Source organism: Siniperca chuatsi, linkage group LG5 (assembly GCF_020085105.1).
Source record: "Siniperca chuatsi isolate FFG_IHB_CAS linkage group LG5, ASM2008510v1, whole genome shotgun sequence".
Lineage (NCBI taxonomy): Eukaryota > Metazoa > Chordata > Actinopteri > Centrarchiformes > Sinipercidae > Siniperca > Siniperca chuatsi.
The window spans coordinates 10,363,991-10,387,035 of NC_058046.1; the positions used below are offsets into that span (position 1 = coordinate 10,363,991).

At 41.6% G+C, this 23,045-nt stretch overlaps 1 protein-coding gene across 14 annotated transcripts in view; it reads right to left on the minus strand.

The window, feature by feature from the left end:
- The window catches only part of fbrsl1 (fibrosin-like 1), a 270,998-nt gene that overhangs the window by 151,218 nt on the left and 96,735 nt on the right, over positions 1–23,045 (minus strand). For all 14 annotated transcript variants that reach the window (XM_044195676.1, XM_044195668.1, XM_044195675.1 and 11 more), the window contains exon 3: positions 3,794–3,895. In XM_044195676.1, the coding sequence (XP_044051611.1) occupies positions 3,794–3,895 (102 nt within the window). The remainder of the gene's footprint in view (positions 1–3,793; positions 3,896–23,045) is intronic.

The following is a 23,045-nucleotide window of genomic DNA, read 5'->3' on the forward strand; positions in this document are numbered from 1 at the left end:
TATTTGTTTGAATTCACCTGCTTCAAGAGTGTCATCTGACATTGATAGACATGGGCGTGAATCCATCACTTGCATCAGTAGATAAAATGATAAAACACACCTTGATACAGAAATTGTTGTTTTGAAAGTGTCTAACATCTCTGGTACAGAGCAGCATCAACAGGATTTTTTTGGATAACTGGGCAGATATTTCAACATATGTAATCTGCAAATATAGTGCATATAAAAAAAGAGATCATTTCCAAAATGCTTTATATCCTTTACAGACAAAAAGACATTGTCATGTTCATCATTAAACATTTACTATAAATGACAATCCAAACTGTAAAAATTTTATTTTTAAAGACTTACTCTATACAATGTCATTCATACGATCTTGTGCGATCTTGTTTTTAAAATGGTTTCACATTTTGGAACCAAACCAAATGTTCTTCATAATGTTATATCAGCCCCTTTTGTACTCAGGATAAATATCTCTTCATGCATTTAGTGAGGTGTTTTGGCCCATCAAACTCCTATGTTTTCTAATCCAGTCCTCTAAATGCTGAACAAGAGCAGGATGGAGACAGAAAAAGCTGGGTTTTGTTCTGTTCCCTGGCTCTGTCTGTCAGCGCCCAGCACGAATACCAATCTCCAAATCCCTCCCTCCACTTCCACTTTTCACTTCTTTTATTCCTCTGTCTAGATTGGCAATTTCTCTCCCCCCCCCCGGTCTCTGGAGGGGACTTTTCTGCTAGACCAATTTCATCCATAGGTCCACCTTCAATCCAAACAACCTCCCCCACACCTTCACCACCACCGCCTCTCTTGTTTTGCACCCTCCCAATACCCCTCATCCATTCTCCCACACCTGCTCTAGGCCTTAGCCCTCATCAACGCCTGTGTGCCCCTCTGATTCGCAGGACAGCTCCTGTGGTGACGATTAGGGAGGAGTCCCGTCGAGAACCAGAAAGCAGGCTCTGCGGGAATCAAAAGGCTATTCCCGCTCTGCTCAACCTCTCTGCTCCCTTCACTACTGCGACCAGAGAAGAGGCCAGAAGAGAGGGGAGGAAGAAGTTCACAGAAGGCAAGATCTGTGGATACAAAAGGGCCAAAAGTGTGTTCCAATGAGAATGCGGTCTGTTGTCTGTGTGTGTTCATGTAGTGAATGCACTTAAAAATGTGTGTATACGCATGTGTTTGTGTGTGTGACTGCATATGTGCACAGGTGGTGGGAGGCCAAGGCCATTTGGAATTAGCCTTACTATGTAGAGTTCATTCAACTTGGAGCATTCTGAGCAGAAAGAGAGGCTTATTTAAATGATAATGAGGGACAATCCATTGGATTTAGTGCCGGTGAAGGGAGGAAAAGAGGGGAGGGAAAGGGGGGATCCATTAAAACGCCAGCGGTTCATAAGCCATAGGGTCGGCATCCAGCTAAACACTCTCTCTTAAAAGCCATTATACATGGCTCTCAATGGATTTCTGCAGCGCTTAGGACTTCAAAAGGATTTAAGAACCCGCCCCAGAGAGGGAGTGTGGGGGAGGGAGGAGGACTAGTGTGTGTGTGTGTGTGTGTGGTGGTTATGGTGGTTGGTGGTGAGAGGGATGGGGCGGATGCTGGTGGCATTTAAGGGTTAACTAAACAGCCCCAGAGAAGAGAAATGTTGCTAAATCCGCCCCCTAATCCTCTCCCCATTTCCATGCCCCCTCCTCCACTCTCTTTACAAAAAAAAGAAAGAAAAAAGAAAAACATGGCGACAAGAGGGGAGGGTCCAGTCCATCTTCTCCCAACCCAGACTATTGGTTTTTGTCGTTGCAGGGAGGCCAAGGGGCGGGCCAATCAGAGCTCGTTGGAGCATGATGAGGAAAGGGATGCGTACATGTATGTCCTCTGTGGCAGGAAGATCAGGTAGCTGGGTGATTTTGGGTGCATGTGGGTGGGTGTGGGTGGATACAGGAGGGTGTTAGAGACCCTGACAGCTCCACAACTGCCGCCCTCTCCTCCGCAGGACACAGATGCAGTGGAACCCAGCCCCTCCACCACCTCATATTTCCCTAATCCCTGTGTGGCTTAGTGCCGGGGCCCCGCTGCACCGCAGGCACAATTACCTAGTCAAAATAAACAGATAAAGACCCAACCATGGCAATGAACAAACAGCATCCCCTGCATTTTTTTTACCCCCTGCTCCCAAATTGATGCATGACTGTTTTTACAGGCGGGCGCATCCACATGTCGCATTTGTCTCTATTTCCTTTGGCGGTAAGACAAGAGAAATTCATTTTACTCGTTGCAGATGCGGCATCATTAGTTAAGAGCTCTTAAAGCTGGGGAGCCACTTTGATGTGGTGGAGCATGTTTTACGAAAATTACCAGTGCTCTCTCAGTGCGGTGGTGGAGATTTCATGGGGCTGAAAAAATAAGAAATATAGGGGAGACAGTAACATGGTGTTTGGTAAAGAATCTTGCTGTGTGTGTCATGTCCAGGCCTTTACTGGGTGGAAAACAACCGCCAGCAGAGAGAAGGACAGACACACAGACAGAAAGAGAAAGGTAAAGATAGGCAGAGCGAGAGAGATGGATAGATATGGATGCCGTGGCTACAACGATCAGTGTCTGTGCACCATTTATTTGGCAGCAGATTAGAGAGACATGCCACATCTAACACCTTCGGCGATTACAGCGTGCAATTTTCAACAGGACCCCCCCCCACACACACACACACACACTTCCACCCTCACTCTACCACCCCCCTCAATCCGTGCCCCCTCCTTCCCAGTGCTTGTCGTATATCCCTGTCAGAGCTGTCAACCGGTTTCGGTCTTTTATCTGACAGGCCCGCCTCTTCCTCCTGACTTTTTCATTAAAAGACAGCCTTTTACACAAATTCAAGAGAAATAGTACGAGGGGAAGAGGGGGGACAGTGCACAAGAGAAACAGAGCAGCAAGGCTTAGAGAAAAGAGGATGAAGATGGGAAAAATTAGGCTGGGTGATTTTTTTTTCATCAGGATGGATTTTCAATTGGAATTCTGAATAGCTTGAAACAATGTATTTAATAAGTTCATTAAAATCTTTTTCTTTCCATAATTTTACTGCTGCTGGAAAAGGAAACTGCATATTTTCCTTCCTCTTCTTTCTCTCTCTGTCTCTTCCTGCTTTCGTCAGCTAAATGAGCAGTCTGATTGAATTTAGTTAGGTTTGGGAGGCCTGCTTGACAGGCATTAGTTAGGAAGCATATTTCTACATTCATTTAAAATGAGCCGCTTGGGATTTTGCATAAATTCTCATTACTTTCCCTGTATCTAAATTGCATTATTTCATCCCTTATGCTGAACCAATGCCTGGCCTCCATTTTCTTTTGCCATCTACTCATCCTCTAAATGGGCTGGCATATGGATGCCGACGCAGCGATAATTGGAACAGTTTCTTTAACTCATTCCATTCTGGGGTCGGCGAGGTCAGCCCACACCTGGCTGAACCGCGTTAGGTCATGTCTACATTTAACCGCGCCATGCTTTAAATAATGCCAGGCCAACTAGGTGATGCTGTGTGACCGGCCTAATTATTTCCTGTCTATGTTCTGCCAGCCAACCAGTCTTTTTCCCAACGCACAGGGGATTTATGAGTTTATAGCTGGAAACAGCAGGAGTTACTGCACCAGCTGCCCTCTGATCTCAGCCTCAATGTTGCTGTCGTCCGCCCGCTCTCTATATGCCACCTCAGGGGTCCCCTGCCTTGGCCTGTGAAAGTGGATAGCCTGGCTCTCTGTAGGAGGTCTGTGAAAAGGGGAAAGGTCTCATTCAAGGACTCACCTCACTGAGCTGCTCCTTGGAGTTGCTCCTGTGCGGTCGGCTGAGCTCCTGCATCGTCTCGTCTTCACTGACTTTGACCGGACGTAGTGCCAAAGGTTTGATCTGCATTGGACACAAGAAAAGAGGACATCTTCAAATCATGTAATTACTTCATGAACCAAACTGCATAATGTATAATACTAAAAGCTGCTCTGATATAACTGTAAATCACTGCAGAGTGGCTTATTTAGATCATTTTTTAGAAAATGGCAAGGAGAAAGATTAAAATTGTTATGTATTAAAAACCATGCCAGTGTCAGTTTGCCAGTTTATTACAAATGACATGGACTTTACATTACTGTGAACCTTTTCCAAAGCACACCATAGTCTTTTTTTTCATTCTTTCATTCTTGAAAACCACCTTGCCTAGAGCTAAATGTGTTTCATAATAGCAGTGGACATGCTATTATTTTTGGCAAAGTTACATTATCATTGCATGGTAATGTGGATGAGGAGGGAATGATTAAAAAATCTTCTCAAATGATGCATTCAGGTGCTACAGCATAAATCTCTGAAGTTACCAAACATATCTTACCTTCATTATGTAATGCAACAAACAAAGGGAATTTCTATTATCCATGTCATCTGAGAATTATTTTTTCACACAACATACTGTGGCTCATGAATCAGCAGGCTTTTCTTTTTCTTGGGGGGGGGGGGATGCCAACCCATGCAACAAAATGTAAAATTAACAAACCTTTAATACAACTGAGAATGATGTCAATTTTGGTGCATTACCTAAATTGATTTCATACCTTACTGAAATGAACAGAAATCTATGGCTACACAGAAAAATGCAAAAACACCACTACAGTTGTTTTTCTACTGACGAATCATTAATCAGTAGAAAAGTGCAGAATATTATTTATCTATAATTGAATCACTGTATGCTATTCCAATAATTGAATAATTAAATCTTATTCCATCTACCAACATAGCGTTTTAAAAGTAGGTAATTCTCTTCAATTCTTGTTAATATGAGAGCAGCAGTTGAGGTGTGCATTTATCTTTAAATGACCTTTCACACATTGACAATTTTGTGTTAATTTGAGAAATTACATGAGCTTCAAACCTGATACAGCCACTGAGGACCAGAAATATCCATTTTATATCAAAAGTTCAGACACTGCAATAAATCACACTGCAAAACAATAGTAGGATAACAATGTCTGAACCACGGAACACTAATAAAGAGTTTGCCATCTTATTTCCTGTCATGCAATGGGATCTATAACCAATTCCACAAGTTAGGCAGCTATGCATAACAATTTAGCATAACTATAATGGCTTCAACTGACTTTCAATGGAGGAGGGAAACGCAAAGTTGTGTGGTGTCACAGCTCAGTGTCAGTTTGTGCTTTGGCTAAATGCAAAGCAGAACTGGCTGTAGCAACAACACCTGCATCCCAAACCTCGACCCACTGTTGCTAGTCATACCAGGCAGCAACAGGAATGCAGCAGCAACAATGTAGTAAACCCAACTGTGACTGTGTACTACAGTAGTCATGTGGATTCATGGAATTACTGGACTTTTAACAATTTTATTATTCTACTATAACTAACCAATCAGTATTTTCGTTTCTGACCATGTTTTGCACATACGATAATGTTAGTGATCTCATATGACACGGAAACACACACTCAAACATCAGGTAGGCAACACTAGCTAGAAGGATGTATTATGTGCTTACCATAGCCTTGACCTACATACAGTATAAAAAATATAATGTTGCTGAACAGGTAGAATCAGTAAAAACTTTGGATCCATTACCGAATATTGTCTAAAATCACTCCACTCCCTCACTGCTCAGGCACATTCATTAGCTAACTTTGCAAGGCCAAAAACAGCTCCTTGAGGTCAGTAAAACATTGTTGCATGAACTGCGAGAGGACAATGCTAAACAATATACATAATTCACCTTTACCTACACAACATTTTTGGGAAAAAAAGATTATACTTTCATTTTCATTTTATTTCTGTTGTTTTCTGGTCATGAAAATGGTCAAATTACAAAGAAACTAAATAAACACACAAAATATCAGCTATCAGTAGCTTAAATCTGCCATATCTGCATTCAGCCAGACACATCATGGTAACCCTAATGCAAACATGGATGGCTTGTTTTATTGAAGGCCATCAAGACAGTTGGCATGCACTCAAATTCCCAGCCAGATGGGAGGTTGGCGAGCTCAATGAGGAAGACTCTGTGCTGGTGCAGTACCAGCCAATCACAATGTCCCGTGCTGCTTCCCCACCTTGGAGTACAGTGACGATGGCCGCAGGGTGTAATCCATTTGACTAGCAGTTTGCGTGTAGCAGCTCCCTCGGTGGTGCGCGGTGGCTGGCCCAGTTCTCCTGATCTCCACTGTAATTTAAGCAGATCACTGCTACAATTAACCTTTCCCGGTAAATATCAATTATGGCCCCCGGCTGGGCTAGAATTAAAAGGGTCATCAGCTAATCTGACAGGTCCTGTACGCTGCCACCTGGCTGGGAGAGAGGGAGGGAGGCAAGGCGGCAGAGAGAGTGTTTGTCTACCCTTGTGCCCACCAGCTCACATGCCAAGTAGACACAATTCCCTTTTAATTACCCTGCCGCCGCCAGGGCAAGCATGCTGATTGGCCAAGGGGCATTAGCAGTACACTGAGGTCAATAGTGACAGGAAGGGGGTGGGGTGAGTGTGGCAGAGAAGAGGAGGGAGCTGCCGCCAAGCAATCAGGGTGTAGAGATGGAGGGAAGAGAAACCTGCAGGTGGGCCTAATCAGGTTTGACTTCCACCTCTACCCACCTCTCCCTCTGCCTCTCTCGCTCTCTCTCCACTAGCTAAGGCTCAGCCTAATCACTCCTTGAATCTCAAAATAGATGGCGGCCTTCCTGATTTTCTTCTCTCAAGGAGAGTATAAAGACAGCAATCCTCCTTGGCAGCCAGGCATGGAGGCAGAGACAGAGCGTCAAGGTACAGTCAGCGTCACATTGCCGTCAAGTACAGCTGTTGATTACTTTGTTTACCCAGCATCAGTGTTGCTGACACATTCCTGAAGGCGCCCAAAGTGCTTCTATCTCCTCTGGGGCCTGCGGATACATCAGCAATCAACTTGGCTATTGATCAGAGCACAGCTTCTAATTAGCCGCCTAGGTTAATGATGCAGCATGCAAGGACCATTCCCTGAGCCGCTGTTCAACGGGACAGGAGAGCAATTGATCTAGGCAGGAATTCACCAACTCTGACAAAAGATTGGCAACCCTGACTGCCTGTGATTAAGGCAGGGACTAATTTCCTGTCTGGGGAGGTGTTTAATTGGCCCTAAGTTCCCAACTGTACAGCTTTCATGTGTTGTTTTTTCTTTTTTGTGTACTCATTAATGTTAAAGGACAAGTTAGTGAGTTTGAGGGTGGAGCTAATGGTCTCTAGTGAGATGTGATCGGTTGCACAGTTCAAGGTCATAATGCCTTTCCCCTACGCTTGAGGTAATGCCTTTTTAATGCATTCTGGGCAGCCTTGAGGGAGCAGTTCTTGGCCACCTGGCTGTTTTAAGGAGTTATGGTTTTTGATTTTTTGTATGTGGATTAAGTTTGTTTACATTGAAGGTTTGACCCATGCAGTATTGGGGCAAGGTTAATCAGGTGATGCAGCAAGTGAATGTGGTTAATCTGTATGTGTGTGGGGGACAGTTTGACTTCCGACAACAGATAGAAGAGACATAGAAAAAACACAGCTAAGTAAGGGTGTGTTTTACATGAATAATGTACTGGAAATTAGCTCCATTAGTCTCGGTATTGAACATGTCTGCAGTCCCTCTCTGGAGGCTGCTGCTCTGTGCTCTTTAATTATCTTCAAAGGGCCCTCAGCATCTTAATTTCCCCCCAAGTTGAGTAGTGCGGACTTGGGTCTGCTCATTTATACTACTCTAACCCTGGGTGAAGTCACAAAGCCCACCTGCTTAGAAAGGGCTAGTCAAGGCATCGATGGAGCTAGTAGTGGTTCACATCACTTCATGCTAGGCTTGGCTAACTTTCCTTTTCCTTTCACTCTTCCTCACTCTCCTTGTGGTGTCGATCAATCTGTAGCCTGTCAGCAGGGACCTGGCTAGAGGCTGGTGGGTGATGCTTTGTTGTCCTGCTCTTTTGATCCTCCCTCCTTCACCTTGCAGGGGGTTTAGGGGGTCATCGGATGGCTGCGCAGTCTCTCACCTTTTTCCTCCTTGAATAAGAGAAGCTGTTAGTCCTGACCTCACTTTTCCTCTCCTTGCTCCAGCTCCTCACACTCTGCCTCATCTCTCTCTGCCTGCCGTCACCTGTCAACAGCGCTCAGGGAGGCTGTGCCTCAGCCTTGTCCCAGTGTCAATCCTCATTACCCTAGGATCTTGGACCTTGCCCCCGCCCACCCCTTCCTTCCTAGCTGCCTTGACGCTCTTCTGCTCCGCACTACCATGCTCCACTCTGCTCTCTGGGCCTCCCATGCACAAGGCGGGAAGGAGACGAGGGGCAGTACAGGGAAGGGAGGGCTGAAGAGGACGGATACAGATCCTTCCTCTAATTTGCTCTGAAAAGTGTCCTGCGCAAAGGACCCTCACCCCCATTAACCCAGCGACTGGCTGCTACTGCAGCTCAGGGAGGCATCAGCAGTGTGTGTATGTATGTGTGTGTGTGTATGTGAGGGGGGCCTGGTGGTGCGGCGGGCGAAGGCATCTCAGTGCTCAGTGCCGGGCTCCGGCACAGGCTCAATCTACCGGCTCATTATCCCCCCCGCCCAGGCTGGGGTGCAGACAAGTGCACTTTAGGGCCACAGGCCAAATTGATTCATCTGCCTTCATTTTCTTCAGGCTCAGAAGTGGCAGCTGCTCGGAGGCAGGGGGACGGAGCTTTAAGATGGTGAGAGACAGAGACGGGAGAGAAGGAAGGAGAGAAAGAGAGGGTCTGGGATAGAGTGAGATGAAGGAGAGAGGCATCAAGAGAAAGAGGTGTTCCTGGCTTTGTTCATTTTACTTTTCCTCCTCCTCCCCTCACTCTCTCTCTCTCACACACTTTACAGCACAACCAACACCTCCCTCCCTTGAAATCGCTATCAAGACATGCACTCACTCCCCCACCAAGTCCCAAGTTGGAAATTAGCCCAAGGACAAGCTAGTGGATTTACTACAGGGAGAGCAAATGGATTTTTGCTTTTATTTTGACGAGTCCCAGTATATCCATTACGCTTTTTAATCATACATTATTCATAGAGCTCGCCTTATAATAAATGACCACATAAAAGAGGTACACATATTATACAAGGCCTAAAATGCCTCCATAACTCTCTTTCCTATTGCACTCAGAACGACATCACATTTGTAAGCTGGTTCGCAAATATGAGCCTGTGAGCCGCAGCAAGACGACGTTTCTATTCCAAGTAATGACACTAGGACACAACTAGAGTCGGCAGATTAAAAGCAACACTTGTGTACAAATGAGGTACGGAGCAAACAAATTAAAGGGCGTGACCTATTAGCCGTTCGGCATGTGTCCTGCGCACAAAACTGTAGTGTACAATGTTGCACAGTGTAAAGCTAACTGGGGTGGCCACCATGACCGCCCAACACTGTAACAAAGCAGTCAACCTGAAAGCGAAGCAGCTTACTCGGCCTGATTCCCAGCCAACAGGGACCTCAGGAGAGCCTGAGTGTCCCGCAGGGCCCCGTCTGGAACAGATGAACTGGGGAGAGGAGCACTCCCTGCGGGCCCCAGGTCTCTCCAATCACTCTCACCATATGCCTCCTGGGGGAGTGAGGGAACAAGGCAAAAGAGGATGGGGGGGGGAGGTGCACCTGCTCCCAAATACGAATCCATCCCTCAGCACCTGTCCCGGGGGTTCAATGACAACCGCAACCAACAGACACACACACCTCACCTGTCAGCCAGGACCATAGGAACAGTATCTGTCCTGCACTGATAAGCACAAGGCCTTACAGCGGAAACACCCCTGCCCCCTCCTCTCCCTGCCGACTCCCACTCCAAGGCAAGCATTTCGCAGAGCTACCAACAACAATTAGCCCGATGATGTCAAAATGCTAATGATGTTATTGGAAGGAAAGCAAGGGAGTGATGTTGTGGATCTGCATTTTGCATTATGCAGATCTTCCTCAACTCTTGTTGCTCTGCAAGAAACACACAGCTTTGATTTCTGTGTACACTATTAGCGTTGAAAGCAGTGAGTGCATTTTGCAAAAGATTTATGCATGCTAACAAGAAAAATTCAAATGGTGTTCACTTTGGAGGTTATACTTAAATTTTTTAACTCGACATGATTATTTGCAAGTCAAAGTCCACTTTGGCTTTCAAAAAAGAGGGCACATTCAAAGTTGCAGTAAAACAACTTCAGGTTGTGGTATATGCCACTGGAAATGCCACATTTGCACTTAGTGGTCAGCAAATCCTGTTGGAGAGTAAGGGAGAGAATGATTTATTTATTCATTTTCAAGTGTGAGCTGCTGTATCTCTCAATGTTGTAATTATCTTTGCAGACCTTTCAATCACCAACAGTATTTTCAAGATAATGGGGAGGCATGGAAGAAAAGACTAAATATATATGTATATTCTCAACCCCTAAATAGCTGCTGCAGAAAATTAGTGTTAACCTTAACAAAAAAAACCTAGAAAAACGCAATTCAGTAATTTAAATGCATTGTATACATGTTAATTTCAATTCACTTGATTATGCATGATAACTTTTGCATAGACCAAAACCCACATTCTTTCATAATTAATGTTGTTTAGACACAACTTTATGACTGATTGGCATTCCATATCCATGTCTCTCAAACAAAGAAGTGGTACTGATGTTAACTGTAACACTGATAATAAATGCTGTTGCAAAACAAAAATTATTTGATGCTATTACATTACCAGTTAAAGTCCAAATGACTGACACTGTGTGGCACCCCCTATCATCACCTCCATTCTAATAGTGGTAATGTTAGCTTATATTTAATCAGGTTAGAAGTAATTACAATGATGGGACCTTTGTCATTATTATTATTATTATTATTGTTGCTACTTTACATGACAGTAGCAATATTTTAACCAAAGTATTGATTGTATCTTTCAGATGTCTGAAAGTGTGAGATAAAATTTGCCTCCTACATGCAAGTCAAAGTTTTATGCACTGCTCAACACCGTGACCATAATAACTGTAGGTATGCTGCATCAATCACAGATTCTGCAACAGTTTCACGTGGAAAGGATTTATCAGTTATGACTCTCAACTCCATAACCCTTAAATGGACAGAGATAAGGCTGACGTAAACACTCTTATCAGCTGATAAGAGTCTGTTGGTGGGACAGATCAGTGGTCCAGACGGATTTCGAAATGATAGAAAGTCTGACTACACACTGATTTTCACAACTTGAACTCGAAGTTGGCTAAATATCAAAGAAAATACAGCTCTCTGTAAATAATAAGCAAATCCAGATGTAGGTCATGTAACACAAAAATACTGACAAGTATTAGGACCATTACAAAATAATTAACTATTTCATCAGGAACTTTATAGGGCTCTACTAACACAACACTAGTATTGAAACACTTCATACATCCTGTTTGTATAAATGTAAAGTAATGTCTTTCTTACATATCACTGTGAATTTGATAATTCATACACTTTCCACTATCAATTCCCTTCATCACTAACCACTGTGTACCACTGGTCCATGTATTAAAGATTCCAGTTATGCTCAACTCCTGTAACACCATTAATTATTTTTTAACACTTGAAAATGATCTTATTAGCAGTCGCAAAAATTACATTTTTGGAAGTGCAACATTCACACTCTCTCCTGCAACAGCACTTGATAACTTTGTCACCCTCACACGTACTATAAGAAATGTTTAATTTCCTCTAATGTAATCTGAAATAATTATCAGCTGAAGCCGACGTACGTGCCGCAAAAAGGCCCCTTTTAACAAGTCCACCAAACACACACACACACACACACCTTAAAACTAGCTATCATTCACCACGACATAATTAAAACACTGAAGATGAGATTGTGAGGCAAAGGAAATGAGCAAGTGATTAAAAAAAATGCTAGATGAAGAACAGTCTGAAACTTCCAATAGGTCTAACTTAAAACTGTGTTCTTGAATCAGGTAAGGAAATGGATCTTTAATGGAATGTCTGAGTAAAATCGTGCCATGTTTCCTAATCAATATGCTATTGCTTTAGTACTGACCAATGTGCAACAGACCAATGACCAACAGAGATCCAACCTATTACCAGTTTATTATTAATTTATTGTTTATTTCAATCCCCATTAGTTGTTATCTTGGCAACAACTACCAGTGAATGCCAGAAATGTGTTGTTAGAGCCAGACACTGGAGACGGAAGTCTTTTAGGGCGATATCAATATTTGGTAAAACCAGACAACAATCAGATAACCATATTATGGCTGATATTTGTTTGTTTTTGACATAACCACATTTTTTATAAGGATCCCTTTAATTTGGTTATTAATGAATCGTGAAAAGATATGTACAGCACAGGACATTTTACAGTTGGAAAAATAAAGATGTCAGTGTTTTCTTTATGTCAGCCAACACATATGCCAACAGCAATATATCTGTGATAAGATAAAACTGGCCGATAATATTGGCCACGCCAATATATGCATTGGGCTCTAGTTAACATGATCAACAATAGCCAAGAAAGCTCATCAGAAAATTACCAACCAAAGCCAACTGCAGCAATTTCAACTTGATCAACACAAAAACATGCAAAGAGATCATTGGGCCCTCTAACTTACCACAATGTGGTAAGTTAACTGTTCGCGCATTATGAAACAATAAAGTGAAAAATTACCACTTTCACAGTCTAAATGGTAACATGGTCTAAATGTTGTTTTCCATGCTGGTTGAATGAATTCAAGGTTATATACTGAATCCGTGTTAAATTTAAGACTTTTCTGGCATTGAATGGTAAAATTTAAGAAATATTCTATATAGGTACAATCTTTGATGTATGGACAGCTTTGATCCTAACATATTTGTATGGGTCTTATAACTTATAACAAATTGATAGAATTTCATACTGTAGTACTGTATGCTAGAGCTAATCTGTAAGACTTAGTAAGAAGCTGAGGCATATCATCAGAGGAGAGGAAGAGTTTAGAAGAAAGAGAGAGTTTTTTAGAGAGATGAGGTCTAGGCGAGGAGTCAGGAGGTAGTTTGCAGTCAGAGAGTGAGAAAGAGAGACCGGGAGAGACAGCCAGAGTGCTCTGGGCTTTTTAATAGGAGGCAGATGCAACACATGTAATGAATCAGCTTCGGCTCGACGCGGCTTCCCTCTGATGTCTGAGCACCCGTCCTGCCCTTGAAAAACTTCTGGGACGTTATCTCATGCCTCCACAGCACACACTGCCAGTACATTTTGGAGGAAGTGTTATGTGTTGGATGAAGGAGGGGAGGAAGAGGTAGGGGAGTTGAAGAGTGTGTATGTGTACTGGCATACTCATATGCATTTATCTCTGTGTGTATGTGCTGGAATATAACAATGTATGTGCACGCTGTATGTGCTAAAATACTTGAATACATAATATATCTGTGTGTGCATTTGTATATGCTCAAATGCTTACGGTCTTTGCATGTTAACTAGCACCTGTTAACCTGTATGTTAACAACTATTTGATGTTAACATGCTAACATCTCTTATTGTCTTTGGCTTTTTGCTTATGTAGTGATGAAATTTGACTTTGATAAAGGCAGAGGTGGTAAGGTGAAAAATCAAATCTCTGCTAGTTTAAGAAGAAATTCACCAATAAATGAATGATGCCATTATCTCCTCCCTCCAATGTGGGTTGAAGCTACAAAGTTTGTTCAACTACCCAACATACAATGAGGCAGCCCTGTTTCTTCTATCTCAGACAGCAGACATTTTTCATGCCTGTCATTTTGGTATGTTGTAGAAGAAAAAGCACAGATGTAATTGATAACATTAATAATGACTGCATTCCATTTATGTGTTTCAGTTCCTGGGCCCTGGTATTGAGCATGCTGGCTTACAAGAATGGCTTATTGGTGCACTTAATGGAGCAGAGCCATTATTAATGTTATTAGTTCCACCTGTGCTTTTTCTGCTATGAAAAGTCAAAATATCTGCTGTGAAAAACATCTTTTGTTGTCTAGAATTAATCTTTTTGCAAACAACATAGATTTGCAGCATAGGTTTGTGCCCAAAATGATTCCACCTGGTACTAAATAACATTGAGTACCCTCACTGCATACCAGCTAATACTTACTACAACCACGTGCTATATTGACACATTCTTTCTGCCTATAGGCTGTTAAACCTTTTGGAAAACTTTTAAGAAATTAGATGATTTAGTTTCTTTAATTTTCACAATAATGTAGCATTTGTATGATTTATGTATTTTATAGAATATTCACACAATGAAGTTAATAAAAACAGTATTCCACAAGGGAGCGAATGATCACATGTAAAGATAAATATATTTTCAACAACCATCATTCTGAACAATTTTGTTGTATCTAATTTTGTAATTTTCCTTTTCCCATCATGTAGTCGGTCTACAACACAAATGTTAAGTTAAACAAATTTGTGTGGATATACTGTAAGTTAGTTAACAATATTTTATATCTGAACATTTTCCACAATAGATTTTCCCTCTTCAACCCTTCCATAATGTCCAATTTTATGTAATAGACACAGTATACCATATTATGAGGTGAAATTGCAAAATAAGTTGCATTCCCTCATTCCCTGTTGATTTTCAGATGCATTTCTCAATTGTGGAATGCAATGTAAAATAGTGGATTTGACTACCAAACACAAAGGGAAAATCAGGAGGTTTACATATGCAAGCACAATGTAACATCAACCCAATCATAGTAATAAGCACAGGGAAAAAAGTCTTGGCACAGTCCTCCTCACAATCTCTTCTAGCCAAGTCCTTTTTCCCAAGCAAAGGATCATTGCTCTTTTGACTTGCAGCAAATTTGTAGATTGGTAGCGCATCACACTGCCGTCACACTGGCTTTTATCTATCTCCATATGCAGGCCTGCATAAGGAATGTTTTAAATCCCTATAAACCCAGATGCAGAAAGCATGCAGCTTGCGCACCTGACATGCAAAAATATGAAAGCTGCTGAGAATTATGGGAGGTCAGGAGAAGCAGTGAGAAGACAGAGAAGGAAAATGCAGGAGAAGGAAAGAAGGAGGACCAATGGAAGAGACTGAGGGTAGGGGGGTGGTGGAAGGATTGATGCATTCTCCCCCACAAAATTAAAATGTGCATACTTAAAAGGAGTTTGTACATGTCAGATATGGAAGAAGTGAGGCAAGGAGAAGAGAGAGAGGGGATGGGAGGAAAGAAGGGAAGAAGAGAGAGAAACTATGCAGGAGGCCTCCTCCCTGTCATTTGGATGGTTGGCTGTGACACCTGCATCTTTGCTGTCATTTCCATCATTCCTGCTTGGACCAGAAGAGATAGGTTGGTGGAGGAGATGGAGGAGGAGGCGGAGAAGGAAGGATGAGAGGATTCTAAAGCTTTGGGTTGGTATGGAAATCAGGTCTTGGAAATGAAAAAAAAAGAAACGATGAAAAGCAGATGGCATCAGCCGTTGACATGACAGCATCCAGCCTAGAGAGAGCAGATCTACTGCTTGTGCAATTACATGGCTGCATTTGCATCTATATGATCCCTCAAAACGCTGTCATGTGCTGGGTTTTGAGCCTCGCACAATTATGTGTGTGTGTGTGTGTGTGTGTGTGTATATGCGAGCATATTCACATTAGATGATCTGACAGGCGCTGCTTGTCACGATGTACGCTACATAAAATGAGGATGCAGTTGGTAGAAGCGGATCATGTCCATTGTGTCAATAGGGATAATAGTGATTTAATAAGCTTACAGGCAGATTCACTATGCATTCTAATTGGCAAGGCCGCTCAGATGAAGCTGCCTCCTGTATCCCCCCATGACTGGGAACACATGGAATAGTCCAGAGGATAAACAAACTGTAAATCTGTGCCACTTAAAAGTGTAGGAAGTTAACATGACTTAATTAAATGGTGGCTTAATCTCAGATGAGTAGGCCAATTCTTGTTGTGGGATTGAGTGATGCCACTTTGGGTTATTCATACAATGTGTCATACCTGAATGGTATGCTAATTAGAATTCTATTAGAATAAAATTATGTGTTAAATAACTATTGAAGCTATTACTGGAATGTAAATAAACATTTCTAATCAAGTAATTGCATAGGCTCTGTAAAATGTAATTATTTGTTTGGGGTTTGTTTTCCCCTGGATAGTCAAAAATGATCCAAAGAGAATATTTGGCGACTGCTGGGGTGGAAAAATTTAAGGTTTTTTCTGTTTTTATAAATACATGTGTTTTGTGTCTAGAAAATCCATTTGGATGGCCTCGGATGATTTTTTTTAAGCTCTCAGTTGTCGTGCAGATTTTGTGTTGTTCAACAACAACAACCTGGAAGGATATTTTTATATCCATTTTCATTTTGGATACCAAACTCTGAGACAACCAGTTACATTAACTGCTACCCACTTTTTCTTCAACACAGCACATGCTTCCTTAAAATGCTACTGTGGGCAATCACATCTTAAATTAAGGGCATGAAGAAAACCTAAGGTGACCCATATTCACAACTCGCTGTCTCACTATTTTGTTTTTCTCTGTTTGTGCTCTGTTTGTGCTGCCCTTCCAACAGCGAACACTCATATGTTACAGTATGCAGACTGACACTCTGCCACTTCCAGCATTCAAAAAAACACAATGTGTCATATTTGTCTCCTTATGTATAAGGGTTTTGTTTGGGCTTGTGTGGGTGTGCGTTGGTGAGAGTATGTACATGCATATGAGCCACTTTTGGAGCACCACTTGATGGCAGTAACACACTATACTGAAAAGAATAGTCATAAACACACACATGCAGAGTTGCAGTTGTAGAAAACACAATGTCTACAGCATGGAAATGAGTGCCACAGGCTCACAGCATATGAACTACCTAGTAGAGTAGGACGAGCGGGGGAAGGGAGAGGGATGAGCGGTAAATGTGGAAAGGACAGGGGGATATTGGGAGGCTAATTGTCTGGAGGAGCGGCCTGGGCGACCTTGGCAGGGTGAGAAGCCAGGGGCTTTGGCTTCCCGGGGCACGGCATTGCCAGGGTAATTGTGCCACGATCTTGACCTCGCATTGCTTAAACCCGCCCTCCATTCTTTCTCTCTCTTTCCCTTGCTGAAGCCAAAGAGGAGCTGGGATCTGCTCTCCGCTCTAATGATGTCAGCTCCCCAGAGGAGGCGTATGTCTGCTGAATCTCAACAGCTAGTCTTCAAAGTCTCAGCCTGGGCCAGGAGCTAGAGGGAGGCCTGGAAGATGGTGGAGGAGGATCTGTTCACTAGACGGTACAACCACAACCCAAACAACCAGCATGACCAGCACTCTTGAAACGGGCCACAAAGGTCCAGGAGCTCTCAAACAGTCAAAACACAAAAGTAGGGAGGTAGCAGTAGGCAGGATAAAATCACCATGCAAATAAGAATATACGAAGAGAGTGTGTAAATTAAAGATCACTAAACCAACAGCAACTAAGCTATTATCTAAAAGCAAAACCTAGATCGAGGACTGATCTTAAAGGTCCAAAATACTTAAAAGAATCAGAACTTGAAACCCTACAGATTTCAACAACTCATTTGGACAATTTTAGTTGGTTTAAACATCTTTCTGTAAACCTAAACTACACTAAAACACAAATTGGTCTGTGATGTCTATCTTGCTACTGATTGTGGTTCAGCTTCACTACTATTTGACATGGACACAGCTTTTGATGCAATTGACCATTTGGTAATTAAGAATATGTTTTTTTTATAGTGCATGATGATATGGCCTCACATTATTTTGAGATGGACTGTAGTGTACCCTTGCTATTCACTATCTACATTCTACCTTTACACATACAGTATTTCCTGTCACTTTTTTGGGGTTTGTTTTTCAGTTTGCTTTTCTGTATATGAATTGACTGTGCTCTGTGGGGAGGACTCACCTGGGTGTCTGACCTCTCTTGCACAGCTGTATTGTTATGTGGCTTTGTTTTGATTCAGTAGTCATTTTCACTTCTATGCTGATGACACAACCATATACACTTGTTAAATTAAATGAATATTCCAACCTCCTTGACCTTATTAAAAGCATGGTTATTGAAAGTTAAATACATGTTGGTAGCTGCATATTAAAGGTTTTGGCATTATGATCAGTCCCACTGTCTGGTTTGTCTTGACACAAGACAAGAAGATCAGCAGCAGAGGTAGAACAAAGGAGATCCTGGAATGTAAATGGGAATGTTTTTGGACCAAAACAAATGACTCCTGAGACATTATCTATGACGTAGACATTATAATATATCAGCAGTCACATACATTTGGCTACTGCAATATGTTTGAACAACTATGTCTCAGATGCAGGAGTGTAATTGATCTGCCCCAGGGCTTGTCTGGTGCTGTTGAACTAGGATTATCTTTTATTCAAATCACGGCTAACCTCACCTGCCAGCTGGCCAGGCCTCTATCTACAGAGACCACATTTGGCCTTAAATAAATATCAAAGTACTGGTGAAAGGAACGGATAGCGAGGGAGGGAGCAACAGTCGAGGAAGTTTGATTCAGCCCCCACACCCCCACCATGGATTGTTACTTAATACCAGTACTAGTCTCACTTAACTGTTGACTATGGATATGGGTTTTTTAAGTCCAGTTTATGCATTGAAGATGCATCACAACACTCATAATGTGATTACTTTTCAAAAACACAAGATTGTATTGACACTTTGCCAAAGGTATGACAAAGATCCACACACTCTCATGACTGCTTAGTTGATTCTAGATACTCTAGAATCAACTAAGCTTGATTCTAGACACCCAGCAATTGTCTTAATGCTTAAAACCACTTTACCATGCATCTATGTATTGAATTTCATCAAAGGGAGGGAGACAGTGCGGCCAAATCACATAAATCTATAGGCCAGAAGTAGTGTGAGGAAAACGACTCCCATAAGACCCCACTCCCCCTCTACCTCTACCATTACCTCTCTGTGATTTCTATCACACTGCTGTTCAGTGAATTTCTGCTAGAACCTTTGTCACAGAGATAGAAGATATAGTAAAATTTCCTGTCTACTTGACCTTCCAGGGATGGAAAGGCTTTTTATCCTCCACTCTCCTTCATTCATTCTCCAATCTTTTATATTGTAGCAGCTGCAAGGCTCGAGACAATGTTTGCCTTGCATTTCACTGTTGAGCGAAGTTACTTTGATTGTGACATCTCATGGAAATCAAATGTATGGTATGGAGCATGGTCTGGCTGTACCTGTGTATGCTGATGCTATGCACAGATGTAAAGTTTTGCATAACTCTTCATACACAGAGGAAGTGGTTATTAGCCTAATTAGACATCTTCACCTCATCTTTATGCTGAAAAACAGCAGTGTTCAGGGTCGATAGTATACCAAAACAAGATCAGATAATTTGGAAACCCAATGTTAAGTAATTGACGTTTGCTGACATTGCACTTAAAACATGGTATATTATATATACAGTATATAGTGTCTGTGAATAAGCCACAGAATACAGCTCAGATTATAATGAATTGGACTCCAAAGAGAAGTGACATTGTAGAGTATCTTGCAGGCCAGGTTCAATGTCTGCATTAGTCTTGCCATAACCTTTTAACAGCAATGTTCTCTCTTCAAGGACAAATGTCTGGATTCACTCTCACCATCTGGCCAGTTCCCACACTATAAAGTGCTAAATGGAAAAGCAAGGCCAGTCTTATTAAGGTCCATTCACTGTTATACAACATCTCAAACATTTCTAACTGGCAGAGTGGTGTACACTTTAATGTTGTTTCACGTATTCCTTCTTTATGGAAACCAATAACCAACCCAACTAACCCAAACAACTGTTGCTTTGCCAATACATTGTTAGAACGCTGGAGCTATGAGGAGGCGATGTGACATGGAAGTATTGTATTTAACAATATTAAAGAAGAATGTTGCAATTATGTTGCTGGAGTGACTTGAGAACTTTCTATGGATGCTTTGAGATGTTGTTTAGTTGGGTTGCCAATGGAATAATTGCTGTGTCCAAGCTGACTACAGCAACAGCTACAGACATTTAGAGCCACCTCTAACTGACTGCAGACAGAGAGTATTTGACAGTCAAAAGATAGACTTTGAGTAGCGTATTCCTTTAACTACTATTAATCTACAGTAAAGGTACATTATGGCTGAATCTCTGTCCAGCTATTTGTGAGTCCATGTGACTTTTATTCAAAAGCCCTTGCTTTCTTGTAACTGGACAGGGTGAACAAACCAAATGGAATATGCTGTGAAATAAAACTTCCGCTACAGTTTGAACCAAAGAAAACAAACTGCTGATCTCTTTCCTACCCTTTGTCCCACTGCTGTATCTCCAAAGCCCTGAGCGAATATTACAAATTACTCCCTTGTGCAAACACTCCTGATAAATGGAGCTGGGAGGCCAGGCCTTAGGGATCTAACAAAGCAAATACAACATGGTGCATTGCTCTACATCTCCATCCCCAGTGTGTTTCACAGGGATATGAACGCCTGGTCGTCTGGGTCAGATCGATGGCACATCGAGGCCTGCTTAGCAGCATTAACACTGCAGTGAGAGGCGAAATGTCAAGACATCTCCCTCTCTGGTTTCTAACGTGTTACTCCACAAAAACGGAGTTGGTGTCCAATACACTAATATATACTGTATATAATATATGTAATACTTCATACTCTAATTGTTGGTTTTGGTCTTGTCAGATGATTTGTTTATACAAATAAAAAAATAAATGAATGCCAAGAATGCCATGAAATGTATGATTAAATACTATACATTTCACAAGTTCATTCCACACTTTGGAACTACAAGTTGGTCTGGCAAAAATAGACCAGACACAAAAAGACAGGAGCAGAGAAAAGAGCCATGCTAGCCACAAATGAGCCACTCCACTCATGCATCTGATGCCCACTGAAGAGAATAGATGTAATTGGTGCCAGCAGCTGGAATGCAACGCAAATCTGAAAATGAATAATTGCAAAGTGTAAACCACTGCATTCACAAGCTAAGCCCAGTGGAAAAACACCATCTAGTGCAAAAACATGCTTTTATGTTGTTTGACACAAATACAAATGTTGCATCATAAAATGCCACTTAATCTCTCTAAATAAATTCATTCACATCATACTGTATGTTCTTTAGATGCTTTGTTATAACTTGTCCATTCCATGGCTTGGTGTAAAATTTAACTATACAAGTACTTCATTACCTAGTCAAGTCAAAGTTTTTCTAAACAGTAAGACTACTGTGTTTGTGACATGGATGAGTTATATTAAATAATGATTTACCCATTACTGAATTGTCAATCAACTAGTCCACTATACAGACAACCAGGTGAGGTAACTACATGTACAGTGAACAAGCTTATGCCAATGAGTTAGTCAGTGATATTTCAATTACATGTACTAAGGTTGAAAAACAAACAGTAAAATAATTTTAAAATTGGGCTACCAATTTATACACTCTGCAGAGTTTGTTTAATTTGGGACATTGGATTTAGTTTTGTGAGCCTACCAAACAGGTTACAAACTGAATGCATCACTATGTGATAGTGATCATTTTATCATAGTCCTATTTAAGATTACGGTCTCATCTCATTTCTGAAGATGAATGTTTACCTCTATCTTGATTTATCTGACAAGCATCAACTTGTGTGACCAGCATGACCAACTGACGCCATAAAAACAATGAGCTCAATAAATAAAGTCTGGTCTGTTCTTATCTAGTTTGATCTTGTCTTGACTGGTATGATTCCGCATGGCTTGGTCTGATGGACTCTGACCTTATCTGATCTGGTCTATACTGGTTTCACTACATGAGATAATGCAGATGACATCATGTAGGAGGTGGTGGTGGTGGTGGGAGTTCAATGCCAACCCAAACACGTACCAAAATAATTTCCAGAGCTATCATATCTGATATCTGATAGCTCTGGAAAATAATTTTAACTGCTTGGTCCCAAGTACACAAAATAATGACAGTAGCTGTGATGGATAACTACAGAAGTCAACAGTGTTTCCAAAGTTGGTGCAGGACATCACATAAACATCCATTTAATGTCATCATGGTTACTAAGCTTTGAGTTCTGTTCATATCTGTGACCAATTTTCATCTTGTGTCACTTGTAAATCCATGCCTAGCATGCTTCACTCTCATCTGGCCTGGGTTGACTTTCTGGTGTGGCATGTGATGAGTGACAGCGTGAGGCACGCCTATGTCAACTCCATAAGATAACACTAACAGCAGTTCAGCGGTTCAGAGTGTGAGAAAGGATACATCATACCTGTACAGTAAGCTTAGGAGAAAGAGGCACTGATAAGTCAACAGTTAACAAAAAAATATACAACAAGGTAGAGTAAACCTTTCACAATGCATAAATAAACATATACTAGTTTGCCTGAGACAATCTAAACATAAAACCCTACATAACTGGTTTTGGTTCTATATATAGTCCAGATCTTTTCAGATATGGCAGAGCCACTCAGGGGATTTCCAAGCTTAGTGACCAGATATTTCTGGCATTTGGTATGTTTTGTAAATTCATGACATGCTTGCTTTGTTTTACCAAAAACAGTTCCTGGGTATTTGTTCTATCATACTCTTCATCACCTGCTATGCTTTTTGATGGTGGAGAGGCTTTTGCGTTATCTTGACTGCTGTTCCATTTGTATTATGACCATAATTATCTGCATGTATCTGATATGCATTGTAATCAGCTTAATCTGGGTGACAGGCATTTTTCCCTCTCTCTTGTGATTTAACTTGTTAAACAAGAAAAGCAACTCCTACCCAGCACAGTGGCAAAAACACATGCTTGGATTGTCAGTTACAGAAACAAAGAAAGACCACACATTCTGAAATTAATCGTACTAAAAAATAACTACAAGGTAACTTCTGCAAGTAATAAATGTGAGTGAACATACGTTTAGGGCCAGCACAGGGCAGGAGAGGACTCAACAACCATTTTTCCATGGATAAAAGCCAGCATATAGGCGCAGTGTGAAACAAAGCAAAAACACTTGCTGAAGTGGTTCTAGTGGTAATCTAATAGTAGATGTAAGTCACTGGGACT